We start from the raw sequence: 16,605 nt of genomic DNA, 5'->3' as shown, positions 1-16,605 counted from the left end.
AGATTGGAGGCTTCAAGTGACTAAGACAGTCACCTCCAAGTTATTTCTCTTATACAGCAGCATAAGGATAAATATAAGATTTTTAAATGATCCTGCCTATTGGACATTTGCAAATGCAAAGGTTCGATTTGGATTTGAATTTCTTTTACTTTGTTACATTCAGAGGTAACCTAAAATTGAAAGGATTGCGCTATAAAATCATTTTCTATTGCTCTCAAAACCGTTTTAATGCTCTTTGAACATAGTTTTCTCTTGGTTTTAGTCTAGTCGTAGTAAAGTTAATCACAGCTGCATTGCATGATCTAAATAGAAAAAAAAAAAATAAAACACTGAAGGATCCAAGAAGGTATGATCAACATATGATGGAATATACAAATATGTAGTTGTCCTAGCAGAAACCCATTTCCTTGCACTCAATAAAGTTAAAATGAGAAAATATCCTTTTTGCAAAAAAGAAGAGGACCTTGAAGGATTTCAACCGCCAATCGACAAAGCATTCGTGTAACAATGGATTTCATGTAACTAGATGCATCTTAACGGCAGTAGGGCTACCAATCCGCTAGAGTTCTTTATTGAAGTGACTCTGTAGCCCTTTAGAAAACTAAACTTCCTGTTATAGAGGTACGAATAGGCTGAATAAATTAGTTTTTCATTCATTCATTCAAATATTAGGTGTACTAAAAAGAAATCCATTACTTCTGCAGTAGATCTCTTTAGCAATTTGTATGTCGCGTTGTATAGGCCCGATCGCATCGGAAACAACAAAGACTAAACACATCTTATTTCACAGTGTTTCTTCGATAAAAGCGAAAACGCAAACCAGGTGGCGTCTTAATAACCAATTAAAAAGAACTTGGGTTTCGTCGATTTCGATCCAGTAATTGTGATTGTGAAAGGGGAAAACTTGGTAAAATTATAGCAATATCCAAGAGCTGAAGATTATACAAAAGTATTGGAACTATTTGAATAAGACCGGATTCAAAAAGAAGTTTGAGTGAGGCACAATTTAACTCCAAAAAACCTCATGGATCTCCATCTGGGACTGGCTGTAGGATCACAACAAAATCGACCCATTTTTGAAGCGTGACTGATAATGAAAAGTTGATCAGTTACCACAACGTGAAGCGACAACGGTTGCGGTCGAATCACGATGAACCAGCACAAACGGTGATTAACCCCAGGCTAGGAAGGTTTTGTTGTGTGTTTGGTGGGATTGGCAGGGAGTCGTTCTGCTATGAGCTGCTCCCCTACATTGAAACTTTTGATTCGTCTGAAGGAAGCAATCGCGCTAAAGTAGCCAGTTTTGGTTAAAGAAATTAGGAAAATGTGGAAATCATACCAAGAGATCCACTTCTTTGTGATAACCACCAAATCAAGAAAAGAATGAAGCCCAAATATGAACCACACAGGCTAATAAAAAATCTTTATTCAAATAAATTGGTTTGAAACATTGATTATCAAGGAGTTAGATTTCGAGCAAATTCAATACACGGAATGACTAGATTTGGACGTGAATGAATGGTCGAATGAGGGAGAAAATACAAAAAAGTTGGAGCGGTTATATAGAAATACCAAAGGGAACTTTGATCAAAGAGAAAGTGAGATAGTGAAAAGCTGGTAATGATAAATTTAATACCAAATCGATTCTGAAACAGCAACGTTGTTTTCTATCGAAGGGCATTCGTATTTGCAGTGCTTTCTCCTAAATATATGATGGAATAAATTTTCATGGTTCCAAAAATACTGCTGATCCTTAATCGGCAGGATCTATACTTCTTGTGAGGCAAAGGGACGGCTGTTGACGCATAAAATTATAAAGATCATGCGTACTACTGATATAGATGGCCAGTATTTACTCTCCATTGCTAATGGAATCGAGTAAGGAAATATTGCACAAAACTACACTTCTTGTCCCTTCTTCTTTTTAAAATGAATAAATTATCCGCCTGGATCATCTGAATGTAAATAAATAGTCCCAAATATTAGAGACCAAGTAGCTATGGATGAAAGAGAATTAGGCAAAAGGTTATTATGAAAACGAAAGACGCATGGAATTTTAAGGATTTCGTCCAAATCAACTTTTTCTGTGCATTCGATTACTTTCACTAATGCACGTATGGAAAGATTTGCTGAAGAAATTTTGGGGTAGAAGATGCATATTTGCCAGGCTAGATCGGAATGTTTCAGGAGAATGTTGGAATAATAATCCTGTATGGTTCCTTTATAGTATCTAGGCAATATTAACTTCCTTATTATTAACGTTCTTCTTGTTTTATTTTTTGTCACTCCGGATAGTTTCTTTATTAGCTAGAACTATGATGTACAAGCATTTGAATCCAGAGAGAGAGAGAGACAGATCGAGAGGTGACCCTTATCCATCCTGAATATTGCGTCGTCATCTCAAGAGCCAATTTGAGAAGGACTTTGCTTTTTTGACAAATTTGGAAGCTTTTATAAGTATGACCGTTTTAAATTCGTCATTCTCAACTGACCAATTGATAGAAGCTGTATACAGTTGTGAGGTCGAATAGTTTGGAACTTTTCGTGCATATTGGCAGTTCATTTTATTGAAGTGAGATGTGTATTATTTCATTGGTAGATTAGGATTTTAAAAAAAAAATTCTGACAAGAAAATATGATCTTTGTAGGGTAGTACCTTAAAGGAGTGAAATATGTTTACATAAATTTTTATCTGTTGTCTCAAATATTCAAGCACCGATTGGGTGTTATTAAGATCATTGTTATTGATACAATTAATAAGCTGATCATTTCTTTTGTTTTCTTGAGGAAAACCCTTTGCGGTGGTTTAAAAATATTTAATTTAGCTTTGGAACAATGATAATACGGCAAATAGCTCTAGTTAAACTAGGAAAACTCATTGTTATATTTCTGCCTTTAAAAATTACCAGATCTTATTTCCATTTCTACTGCCGAAGTATATTTCATCAGGTTTCTTTTTAAAAGCTCAGATACAAATTTCGCAGGAATTGGCTCTTTTATTTCTATAATTCCATACAAAGCTACTCCGATGCTGGTTGGTTTTGCTGGAATAGCGATTTCGTTCATATGAGATGACTCAGGATGCGACTAGTCAACGTAAGAGTTTGTTAGTCAGCATTTAACGAAGGAGAAAGTTCAACTATTCTAAAGGAAACCTGAATGTGCACACTAGTAATACACAGCAATATGAATCATCCAAGTTCTTATGGATAGTTGGAACACCTATAAAAGCTCGCTTTACAGGAGACAGTATACTTCGATGCCGCTTGGTAATAGTAGGTTAAGTGTAATTTCGTTAATTTCCAGCTTTAGATATTAAGTTTCTTTCTTTTATTGTTATATAAAAGGTTGAGTAAAAAATTATTGCATATTTTCGCAATAGATGCAATATATGATTGTCATATATCGTTTGATGATTTGAGTTTTATTCCTAAAAAAATGATTCAGTTTTGGAAATTTAGCGAGTTGAGAAGAGAAGACCAGACAGGATCAGACCGCTGATCACATTGATATCAAAGATGATCTTCGATCAGGAAGGAGGTCCAAGACCAAATAGTGGCACTTGTTACGTCAAACTCAGGTTATACGATACGAAAGGTTGCGGAAATATAGAAGATCAGTGAAAAAAGTGTTCATTTCTACTTAAAGAAGATTGGATATGTAAGCAAGCTAGATATTTGGATTCATATATCATTGATTTGGATTTGAATTTCGAATTAAAAGAAGTTCATTTAACGTCACTGAAACTTGAGGTTTTTTAAAAGAAATGATATCTGTTGAAGTGTGAAGTGGATTGCTTACAACAACATGGAAAGTAAACCGTACTGATCTCACCTCAAATGACTTCGCAACCAGAACTTCATCAAAGGAAGGTTATGCTCTCAATATGGTGAGATTGGAAGGGTATTGAGCTTTTTGAGCTCCTAACAAGGAATGGAACAAACAATTCGAAAGAGTACAATTGGACAGGCTGGACGTATCTGTCATGCAGCGATGTTCCGGAGTGGTAAAGGAACTGTTCTCCATCACGACAACGCAAAACCATACACAATTTTGGCGACCGGTAAAAATTGTTGGAATTTAAATATGATCTGTCGCCCTACCCTGCATACTTGTATGACATTCAGTCGTACACTTCTATATATTTGGAAATACTTGGAATAAGGTAGTATGACTAGTAAATCAGCAACTAATTCACCTTTTTGACAATAAAAACAGATTCTCCTACAAACGAGGAATTATGAATCTTTTTGAAAAATGACAGAATGTTATCGAACAAAACCGAAAATATTTCTCTGAATGATTTTTGGCCTTTATATAAATAAGTGACTGAAAAACATACAAAAAATATGCAACGACTTTGTACTCAACCAAATCTTATAGAAAGAAAGAAAATCTTGTAGAAAGGGTGTGAAGTCGCCTTTGCAGAACCAACCTCTTGAATTAGTGCAATATGAGCTATGTCACTTAGTTTTTATACAGACAATTTTTGAGTTTTTTAATGAGGCTTGTGCACGTGAATCATAAGCTTCTACAAAATTTTAGAATGTGATAGCATTATGCCAAATACTGGACACGTTTACTATAATCAATTTAGAACAAATTGTATTACTTTTGTTGTTGAAATAAATAATTAAAAATTCATATAAAGATTAAAATGGAAACATTACGATTAAGAGAGTCGTTCCATCGAACATACATGTCGACATAGAACAGAGTCCATAGCGATTTTTCTATTCTGGAAAATGTCCCAAGATTTCAACACCTTTTAATCAAAAGAGTTATTTTCGTGCTGAACTCACACAAAATTGAGTTCGAATATTAACGAAATCCTAACTTTTCCTACAGTTGAGAAACCCAGCCAAAACAAAATCTTCAGTAGTTGAGTAAGTTAACCACCTCTTAGCATATGGATCTTTGATTACTAATGACAGTTCGAATTTTTTGAAAGGGAGGGATATAAAGAGCAAATTTCAAGGAAAGCATTTGGAAAAAATATCCAGCAAAATTCAATCATAGAGTTTGGAAGTTTTACTAAGAAGAAGAAAGAATAAAAGTAAATAAACCTTTATCGATCAATAAACTATTGTGGCGAAGACGGCATGGAATATTGTGAAATTGATTTCATTTCTTCTTCTTCATTTCTTTATATTAATTTTTTGTTAACAAATTACACGTTTTCGGTAGTTTTGTTAATTAAGTCAGCCATGAGGGTCGACTCATAATTTCATTTTTAACAGACTGTTTGTCTTTTTAATTTCTGAGCCTTTGGCACAGTCGATGATTCGGAGTTATTCTATTATGTAGCATTTAAAAGTTATCAACAAATTAAAAAAAAATTCTCCCAGGCAAATTTTGAAAAGAATATTTCCCTGAAACACTTGGTTTTTTGAGCATAAGTAGCTTTCGCTCGCAATATTCATAACAGTCATATAGTACACTTGAAAATAAATAGACATTGAAGTGGCCTCACAAATGATTTGAAATTTTTGAATTTAGTGCAAATTCTCTATCCTGAACTCGAAAGGGTTTCAACAATGGAGTTACTACGTCAAACTTTCTGGGAGCAATAGAATGGTCTAGTGAACTGCGAATACAAGTTCCACGAATTTGAATCTTCCCCGTGATCGTGTTTTCCTCCAAATTCCAATAAAATTGGGCCAACACATTCCCCATAAACTCCTGAAGTTAATTTTCTGTTTTGGTGCAAAGTCAAATGGGTTAACACTTAATATCCTGGAACCTAGATATTTTAAAAATCTTGCGAATCTGCCAAATCCTCCTCGAACAATAAATAATTTTAAAATTTTACTCACATTGCAACGAGAATGCTGTTGACGATGGCATTATTTGGTCCTCTTGTCCGAAACGGGGTGGCACCAAACAAGACAACATTGGAATGGATTTTCTTTGTATTCTTTCGAATGTTTTCCCTGTTCTTTCTGGGCTAGCAAAATTCGTTTGCTTCCTAATTTTCACTCCGGAATTATTTCAACGAATAAAACTACACTAAACACTTTTTGTTTTAAAACTAGTAAATATTTTTTGCTTGAAATTCCCGAACATCACTACTGCATAAAACTAGCGTTTCTCATTGAATTAGATTGGAACATCCATATTCGGGGGCTGCATTTTTCCTTAACAAAATACACCTTGCACGCACTTTTGCTTTGTTTCGATAAAAGGGGAATCACCTTTTAGCAGTCCCGCTGTATGCCCTTTGGTTCGTATTGTTACGTGCAATTCATTTTTTCCAGATGAAACCCGATTTAATAAAGAAATCACGTCACTCACTTCAAGCGTGTCGAGCGTACGTAGGCGGCAGGAAAATATCTTAGAGGGAAGACGGATTTGGTTGTTGCACCTGTTTGTGACGCCGACTTTCCGCAACTGCTCGATTCATCTTTAGGCGAACGTCTGCGGGGCTGGTCCGCTCATGGGGGTCGCAAGACGTGCTATTTGTGTCATTTCCAGCTGGTGGCACTAATTCGAAGTCTCCCAGCCGCGGGGGCTGCCTTGATTGAAAGCACTCGGGCTCAGGTACAGGTGCTCCGAATCGCTCGTTCGATTTGCGTTGCACATCAAACCCAACCTTTTAACTGTACATTGCGGATCTCAAGTCGCGAGATTAACTTTGATTTTACTGCGTCACAGCGGATTTAAACTTCCCGACCGGGCAAGTGAAATGTCGTTTAATGGTCCACAGGTAGTCAGGGAGGATTATGTTTATTTAGTTTGAATCCGAAAAAGGGAAATTAAACTCTGAATTAAACCACAAATAAAGGAAGCGGCACTTTCTTTGGTTCACTTCGACTTGTGCTTTGTTTGCCTCTTCTTCTCGGAAATTTCCTTGCCGTGTTTGAGGAAACTTCTTTTAATATTTCTTTTGTGTTTTCCTTATTGCTCCGCGAGAGCGGAAGACAACAAACGAAACCTCCTAAAAAACGTGCTGACGCCGCGACGTTCAAGTCGCTACTACTAGCAAATTATATTTGAAAATCCCGCCGTAAACGTTGTCGACGTCGTCGTCGCCCGTCTCCGTTTGCGTCGTTGCTGCCGTAGCCGAAAACCGTTGCCGTGCACAATCCTCTGATGATGACACTCAGATGCTGGTCCAAGCTGATGCTCCGCCACGCGGCAATCCCTATCCATGTATCTATCGCCTACTCGCCTTCGCCAGAGCCTCCCCTGCGTAGTAAATGCCCACTACGCTACGCTACGCTCTCGTCGGTGTGTACATAGGCAGAAGTACCGTAATGGTGTCCAAAGGCCACAGAGCCGTCGACAACACCCCGTCTCGGCGGCGTCAGGGGAGGCAGCCGTGATTCGTGTATTTACTACACGTAACCCCTAAGCACCGCTCCTTGCACACACAAAGCACAACATTTTCTCTGACAGAATGAAAAGTCGCGCTACTCGCGTCGGAGGGGTGGAAAAGCGAGTTCTCGTACGTACGTGCGATATGTGCACATCCCTCGTCTATACGTACACGAGGCGAACACCGCGAAACAGCCGTTCTCCTACAATTTACCTAAACACCTACAAAGTACCGTTAGTACATTGTTTACGGACTTGTTTTCTCCTTTGCGAGTGGTGCACAGTTCAACGACTAGCAATTGAAGCGGGGTTTTCCGTGCACGTATGGCAGTGTGTGTAAAGGTGTCTAGTGAAGCAACATCTTGAGCAATTCATGGTAACACTGGGGGCGAGATAAACAAAACAAACCCCTATAATAAAGTTCGAATTGGTCAGTTGCTCACCGATTGAAGGGAATCCCACCACTACAAGTAAAGTGCGCTTTTCCGGACGGGCTGTACTGAATTTTCTCTGCGAATATTGTACTGCAGTAAAAAGATTTTCTTCCGTTTAGGGTGGGCGCCGTATGCATTTCTTTTTAGAGGGTTGATTGCTAGAAGGTTATGTTTCTTATATTATTTATCCTGAAAATTCAGTCTGCAGGTGCAAAATTTTTTCAAAGATCCAGAAGCGGCTAGAAAGATATTCTTATTATAGTTCGGAGGTGGTAGGGCAGTACTACTGGCGTTATGAAGTTGAAAACCAGAAGCTCAGCGTAGGGGCTCAGGTATGAAAGGCTTTGTGTATTTTTTATTGCACAACTATTCACATATTGATATTCAATGACATTCAACTGTCAAGATCTTCAGTAAACTTTGACGTTTAAGGATCAACGGGAACATAACTTACAAAGTTACTTACGCGGTTTATCGCTATGGAAAGTTGTACAGACCTGCTCAATGCGAATCGACACTGAGATCACCAGGGTAGATAGCTGGGCAAGAAGTGATGCCAAAAAATAGACGGTATTTGCAAAATACCTTATAAAGATCCTCCCCCATTTACTTCATCTTCTATCTATGACCACGCCGCAAGGAAGCTTTTCATTTAGACCCAAACACGTTGGTCGAGTATATAAAAAATAATTGAATCCAAAGAAAGGACATGACCAAATCACGGCAAAAATGTTGAAATGAAATGTTGTTTAATTTCCAAGTATCAAAATCACTCATGTGACACACATGTTCAACGGAATTCTACGCTTCTAGGCTTGGAAGGTTTCAGAAGTTACAATGATTCCTAAATGTGGCCTATTAGTTTGCTATCCATCCTCTCCAAGGTGTTTGAAAAAATTTCCTCAGCACCAGTTTGGCTTTCCAGAGAAGACAGTCGAACAAATTTGCAGGATCGTCTCTGAGGTCAGGAATGCACTGAAGAATAGAAAATATTCCTCAATGATCTTTTTGGATTTGGGGCAATTCCTCGACAAAGTTTGGCAAGAAGGTCTGATTTTGAAAATAAAGAAGCTGCTTCAAGCGCAGTTTGATGGAATTTTTGAATCTTTTGTCAGGGTGAAATACAAAAGCTTCACATAACCTGAGTACAACATCTAAGCTACGATAGAATCCGTCCACAACAGAGCCTATTTCAGTTTACAAAAACTGTTTCGCTCGAAACGTCTCACCATAGGGTCAAAGGTCTTACTATACAAGACAATTATCTTGTTAGTCTTTATGTCTTCCTCGGAAACTTGGGTTCTTAGTAAGAAAAATTGCGAACCCTTGGCCCCGTTCGAGAGAAAAATCCTCAAAAGAATTGTTGGGCTCTTACATGAGGATGGACGATTCCGTAGCTTACATAACGATAAAATCTATGAGCGATACCACGACCGTTTGGTTGTGGATAAAATCCGGCTTGGTTGCGGTGGGCGGGTCATCTAATCCGTACAGATGAGGGTGATCCAGCCCGGAAAGTCTATAAGGGCGATATCTATGGTAGAAAAAGAAGGCGAGGCTGACGGTCAGGCCTGAAATGGAGCGGTAGCGTAAGTCAGGACGCCAGACAGCTTTTAGGGATATGGAATTGGTGGATCTTGGCGCAAAATCGAGGTTTCTGGAGTTCCTTACTAAGGCAGGCCTAAACTGGATGTCGGTTGTTGTGCCGTTGATGATGATGATTAATTGAATGCTTACAGTTAAGTCCTGGGGGAATTGCCTCAATATTCTTTGTGTTGTCCTAATCCCACGGTCTTCTTAAGATCCGGATTGATTTCGTGATCACAATCAGAGCTCCTCTGTGCCTAGTACAACAGTACCAGTTCGTACTGAAGGCAGGCGCAGCATTCATGCTAGTGGATGCAAAACCTCTACCGCAAATAAGGAGTACGGTGCTTGAGTGGCACAACGCAACTCCAGGCCCAAAAAGGGCTTTGTCGGCGATGTGGGCACAACCCCAACTCCCACGCAATTTTCTCAAGGGCCAACTGCAAATATCCGGGCCGAGAATACATCCTTTAGGAATTATCCTACGACATATAAAACCAGTTTCCATGGTACCAGACAACCTCTCGTGAAGCTTCGTGGCGGATGCCACTTCAGGTGAGTCCCCTTGCACGCTAAGGTCTATTTCGTGCAAGGTCTTTTTGCCCGTTGCATCGTGACCAGCAAGTCAATGTAAATACACCATTTCCCGATGATACTGTTAACTTATTTAAGTTACTAATTATGCTTTCCGGACGCTAAATACTTTTATCTTTTTTTAACTCACAGCAATAATGTCGCTTTTTTTTAAACAAAACAATATTTCCTCTTTTCCACATTTAGGTATATAATTTACGTTAGGCTGATATCAAGAAAGCAGGCATACTATTTTTTGTATTAGTTTTCTTTGACATATCTGCCGTCCCTTCATGGCACTCTGCTCTTCACTCCTGTGGCGACGTCTAAACGAGTGTCATCTGTCTGCTGGTCCGCGAATTCTACCGCGCCATAATACTATTTGGAGGTTCTCCTTGACCATTTGATGTTGACTTGGCCGACAAGGTTGCCGTTCGCTTGCCTCCTTGCCACCTCTGAGCACCACGGACATGCTTACAACAAAAATACTGGAGAACCATCTTATTCCATCATAGAAGGGCTCTATCCCCAAGAAATTGACAGCGCCGTGTAAACACTCCAAAATGGTTAGTGTTTTTAATAGCAAATGGGATCTATATTTCTTCTGTCTTCTGGAGGTAAAGAATTCTTCATCAGAAACCGACATTTTTATCCTAAGCCCCGTTATAAACCCATCGAAAACCTTTGACACATTATAAATGATCGAAGACTGTGTTAACATTTTTGTGTCCGTCGCTGTATACAGGGTGCCCCATAGGGCCTCGTTTTTCTGCATAATTTTGACTCGGGACCGGATCTTTCTCTTTACGGCCCCGGTAATAGGTATTCGTAAATTTCCCATATTCAACCTGCTATATGCAGTATATAATCGGCGAAAAGCTGGAAGTTGTGAAGTAAAAACTTGCGATGGAGTACTCTGCCAACAGGTCTGCGAACTCGAAAAGTACAGGGAGCAACCGCACCAGGTGCGTAAGTTATACCAACAAGTCAGCACCATGAAGCCTTACACACCTTAACGCTCATCCTGTCGAGACAAAGAGAGAAATTTGATTTCCGACAGAATGGGCATATTGGAGCGATGGGTTGAGTATTTCGATTAACTGCTGAACCAAAATATCGGCGAGTTGGAGATCCCGCCAAATAGATACGACGGACAAATACTGCCACCACGAAGTATAGAAGAAACAGTCTGTGCAATTTATCGGCTTAAAAATCATAAATCGCCAGGAGCCGATGGAATAACAGCTGAATTGGTTAAATATGGAGGCGGTGGTTCATCAAGGTGTGGGACAGCGAATCAATGCCTGACGATTGGCAAAGAGGCATTATCTGTCTCATGCATAAAAAGTGCAGCAATTATAGAGGCATAACGTTGCTGAGTACCATCTATAAGATATTCTTAGCTATCTTGCTAGGCCGGATAGCCCCATATGACCAGAACATCATTGGCCCATACCAAAGAGGCTTCAATCCAGGCAAATCAGCAACAGATTAGATTTTCTCTCTACGGCAAGCGATGGGAAATCTGTTGGAATATGGACATCAGTTGCACCATCTATTCATCGACTTTAAAGCCGCCTATGATTGCATAGCCAGGGTAAAACTGTACACGGCCATGAGAGAATTCGAAAGTGATAAGACTGACTAGGCTCACCCTGTCCAATGTCCGAGGCCAGATAAAAGCAGCGGGATCACTCTCAAGACCATTCGACATCAACAACGGTTTACGACAAGGGGATGCCCTATCATGCGTCCTCTTTAACCTGGCCCTCAGAAAGTGATCCGTGGTGCTAAGGTTAATGCAAGAGGTACGATCCTCTTCAAGTCCACCCAACTACTGGCCTCTGCTAACGATATCGACATCATGGGAAGAACCACCCGAGACGTACAAAATGCCTTCATCCAGATCGAGCAGGACTGGTCAAACAGGAAGAATAAAGCTAGGAGAGTACAACTTTGAGACCGTTGATAATTTCTCCTATCTAGGGTCAAAAATCAAAACCGATAACAACTGCGACGATGAAATCCGTGCACGGTTGTTGGCGGCCAATAGAACCTATTTCAGCTTACAAAAACTGTTCCACTCGAAACATCTCACCATAGGGTCAAAGCTCTTACTGTACAAGTCTATGATCTTGCCAGTCCTCATGTATTTCTTCTTTGTTAAAATCAATGACAATCAGAAGGAACAAGGATCTAAGCTTTGCGCACTTCACCAAAATGGTCAGAAGGACGCTAATGGGGTCAATATAGGAGCATCTAAAGCAGTAACCAGCCTATTCTTTGTCGATAAATCTTTCGAAATGTTATTCGAAGCATTATAGGATTCTTTTCGCTCCAAAAATGTTAATATGGGTGCGCCTTCGACGCCTTGGAGGCCTTGACTGTCACTCCCCAATTTCTCTCTTCTTTTCTTCCAATGGAAAGTTTTTAATTTCCAAAAGAAGTTTTAAGTCTCCAAGATTTTTGAATTAATAGAAGTAGTTTCACAGAAAATTCCAGGCGTTAATAAAGTCTTACGTACAGACTCCATAATGGGGTGCAAATTCGCCGGTTGTAGTGGATGGAAAATCGTAGTAAGCTGTTACGACGACATAAACGTATTATGGTAAAGGTTGAATTTTTAGCCCCATTCGTGGTGGGCGGGATATTGTCCAGAGGAGGTAGGAATTTCTCTTTTTGTAACTCCAAAGAAATTTCGTCACGGTCACACCCCTTAAAAAGTTACGCTGCCGTAGGTTTTTTTGTGTCATTATCGAAGAGAGAGGATTCCGGTGGGGTTAGAAAGGGTGTGCAGGTGGAAATGGGAGACATTCTTCTCCAACTCCGTTAAAAAATAGCAGCAGTCGGCCTCGGCTCCAAAAAAGCATATGGCGTTTGGCTCTTGATTTGGTTGCTCCAGATTTGGATCCCGATATTCGTCCTTGGCTGTGCTTAGAGCGCTGGGCTGCCGTAGCGGAAGGTCGCGTTTCAAATCTCTCTGATGGTAGAGTGATTTGCTATCGTGACTGGGTATCGGACATCAGTCGACTCAGCCGTGAGTGAGTGCCTGAGTCAAATAAGGGTAATAATCTCGGGCGAGCGCAATGCTGACCATATTGCCTCTTACAATGTACTGTAGTGTACCGTTACCGTCTTGAATGAAGTGCTCTAACACACTTCAAGCCCTAATCCAATATGGATTGTTGCGCCAAAGATTATTATTATTATTATGCGTCCGCCGCTGAAATCTTATCATTACACAGCGTTAAGTGTAATGGTTATGATATCCATCAATTTCACTGAAAATAAGAGGTAAAAATCTTCAAAAGGCTAACCTCAAGGTTCATAATCTCTGACTGTTACTCACTAAAGCCACCTCTCGCCAAGCGACAGCTGGGATTTCCGTATTCAGCAGCTTTTTTTTTTGTTTTTAGGTTTCGTCTTTGATGTGAGAAGACGTGGTTCACCACAGCATTTAGGGTGGCTTCGCTGAGTAACTGGCTGTTCCTCAGTAGACTTCGTTATTCTCATGTGATCGCAGTCAGTGGCTATGATTAATTCCTTGGTCTTTGATGACTTCACTAACCAACTGTAAATTCAGGCCCCTATACAGATTTTTTTGGGGGATTCCTATGCAATTTATGCAACAGACTTTTATGCCACACCTTATCACCTATCGCCTGGGCGATATCGAGAAAAATAGCTGAGCACACCTGCTTTTCCAATGCACTTGCTATCAGATTCGTGATCCTGTGCACCTGTTGGATTATGGAGTGCTTTTCGCGGAAACCGAATTTTTGGGGCGGTATTCGATTTCGATCCTCAATAATTTTCTTCAGTCTCTTAAGAAGAAGCAGGTTGGCTGTAGTAGGAAGTAGCGATGTTGGTCGATACGATTCGATGCTACTTGTCTCCTTTCCTGGTTTGAGAACTATTATAACTTCGGTCACTCGTATTTTAATCTAAAAGCGGCATTAATTATTTGTAATAATTTGACTAGACCCTTTTCTGGCAATTCTTTTAGTATTTTCCCTGCAATAACTTCATAGTCAGGAGTTTTGTTTGTTTAAATTTCTGTCCTCAGCTCATTTAGTTTTGCACGGCGCATTGGGTAATGATCTACTTTTCTGACTGGGGTTAAACATATAGACGCTTGCGTATTTGGAGGCTGAAAATAAAATGTGAACACGAAAAAAACTCAGGATCTAATAAAATTGTTTAGTTATTCAAAAAAAGGAAATTATTTTCTTACCAATTCCAGCGCACTTCAATAATATTCTTCAAACATTTTCCTTCATTGGTACAATTGTAGTTCACTAGTCCATAAAACTGAATCTCTCGCTACACACACTCAGCTACAGATTTCCATGCAAATCGCCATTTTCCGAAATTGCTTTGTCCATTGATAGGAATTCTTCGGAGTCGCATCGTCCTCTATCGTCCGGACGAGAATGAGACACTCTCATATCGAAATGAGACAGCAGCACGTCAAGAATCCGAAAACAACCTGTCAGCAGCGGTACCGTTGCTCTGCGAGGCCGTCTCCCGTCTCAGAGTGCATTCCAGACGCGAGCGAGACAACATCAGCTGTTCTTGCACCGACCAAGATTTGTCATTCATTCATGTCCGCCGCATGGTTTCAAACCATTCCGTTAGTCATCCCCTTCCACCATCCCCACGTTCTCTGTTCACGTCTTCGGCCACTTACGGATGCGTCGCCGTAGCCCACCTACCGCCGGCAGCCAGTGTTCGTGGGCACCTACTCAAGTAGGTGGAGCTTAAAGGTAGCGTCTTCAAGTGGAATGGAGTTCTTGATTGCGTTGTTGTTGTTGCCTGGACGTCTTCCTTTTCGGCAACGTATCAGTTGCACTCACCGCACGACACGTCGAGTAAAAGGGACAACAGGTTGACTTGACTCTTGAAATCCAGTGGCGTGGACTTTCCGACGGATTTACTTTTACTTTTATTCGCGGAAAGATTCATTTCGCTGGTGCTCGAGGGCAGAGTGTGCAGCAGAATTTCTGAGCTGCTTTGGGCCGTGTGGGAAACGCGGCGTGGCGGCTATTCCAACAAGTGTGGGTGGTTTTCACTCAGCGGCAAATTGGTAGGAAAATCCCATCGCCACCGTGGGTGGAGTGTGGGGGTGAAATTATGTTCTTGGTATCTTTTTCGTGTTTCTAAGTGTCCAGATGAAGCGCTGATTTGCTTTCCGACAATTTTCGTGGGTTCGTAGGTAGAACAGGTGCTTCTTGATTCAGGCAGGTGGGCTGGATTTCAATCACCGGAACTGGAAAAAATGGTGGATTTGCTTGATTAAACTTGAAATGGGCGGAAAATTCAAAACAAAGTAAAGATAAGAGAAGGTGTGTGCTAAGAAAACTGATAAGGAAAATTAGTAAGCCATGCGAATGCTGATAATATTTTTCGTTTCATTTGAGGCCAGTCATAGCGAAATGAAGAGTGTAAATAGCATTCACGTGTTATATGTGGTCTGATCATTGGTAAATTAAGGTTATATGTTGGTTGCCAGTGATGCTGTTATTAGAACAATTATTACATTTACTGATACTTCAGTTAAGTTTTCCTAAAAGGCAATGGAAATGAAAACTGTTTATTAGTAGATGCATTTGATTTCTTCCTGCAATACTCATTGCAGATTATGAGATAGAACAAAGCAAGGTAAATACAATGGAATCCTGGTAATTCGTGCATCGATTATTCGTATTTCCGGCTAGTTCGTACAAGTTTGCCGGTCCCCAGAGTTAATTTCCTTCATTTTGCACTACCGGTAATTGGTAATCCCGATATTTCGTGCCGAATCGTCAGTCTCTTGATCATACGAATTATCAGGACTCTACTATATTAGGTTATGGAAGTGAATTTGAATGTATGTGCCTTTCTTTTAGATTTTATTTTTCAATAGTGTCATATACCTAAACATTGGTAGCTTATTTCTCGCTTAAGGGGGTCTTCTACCGGCGTGGTTTCGACAAATGGGGGTTTTCGCATATTTTTAAAAGTAGATGATGTTAAGAACACACCATAAAAATTTCGGAGGGGGAGTATGGACATTTGCGGTCTTTTCGAGCGCTTCTTGACGTGTGACCTCACCGCTCATCAAGTGCCGTCAAGCAATCAAGGGACTTTTACAAGTTTTTAGCATGATAGAATTCCCATCGGTCCCAGATTGTAGAGTTGATGAAATTGACATATGAGAATCTGTATTCTGATAATTTATTAGATCAATGCTTGGGGTCACATACTCAAAACAGCAACGAATCTCTTAAAAGCGGTACTTGGATTTTGGCTCCAAAACATTTGCACTCGGGCAAATGGGTGATTGAAATTGCTGCCAACTTAGCAGTAATGATCTTCAACCAAAAATTTTTGTCCATTTTGCAAGTCATGGCTGTGTTGGCAATTAATTTGGAAGACGAGAAATGCATTGGCTGTTCCAAGCGTAAGGTTATTGACGCTTCAAAAAAGGCTTGGATTCAATAGAGAGAAAGAGAGGAAAATGAGGCCAGCCGAGAACATTTTCCTAATGAGGAAAAACTCTTTGGCCCTGGCATTGTAGATCGTAGGTTTTTGCAATCATGTTTTATACCAGTGAATAACTCGCTTGAATCAGTTTTTGAAAATTCTGATTTGTTCCATTTTCTGAGCCCCTAAAAGATTAAAAAAGGGCAAATTGCAACTTTTTTATAAAAAG

General features: G+C 40.0%; 1 protein-coding gene across 1 annotated transcript in view; it reads right to left on the bottom strand.

Moving 5' to 3' along the window:
• Window positions 1-7,099, bottom strand: part of LOC119651209 (zinc finger protein 1) — an 80,908-nt gene extending 73,809 nt beyond the window's left edge. The window contains exon 1 of the mRNA XM_038054658.1: window positions 5,817-7,099. Coding sequence (XP_037910586.1) covers window positions 5,817-5,895 — 79 coding nt within the window. The 5' untranslated portion in view covers window positions 5,896-7,099. The remainder of the gene's footprint in view (window positions 1-5,816) is intronic.
• Between the last annotated feature and the right edge of the window lie 9,506 nt (window positions 7,100-16,605).

The sequence above is a fragment of the Hermetia illucens genome, chromosome 3 (assembly GCF_905115235.1).
Source record: "Hermetia illucens chromosome 3, iHerIll2.2.curated.20191125, whole genome shotgun sequence".
Lineage (NCBI taxonomy): Eukaryota > Metazoa > Arthropoda > Insecta > Diptera > Stratiomyidae > Hermetia > Hermetia illucens.
This window is presented reverse-complemented; position numbering and strand designations above follow the sequence as displayed.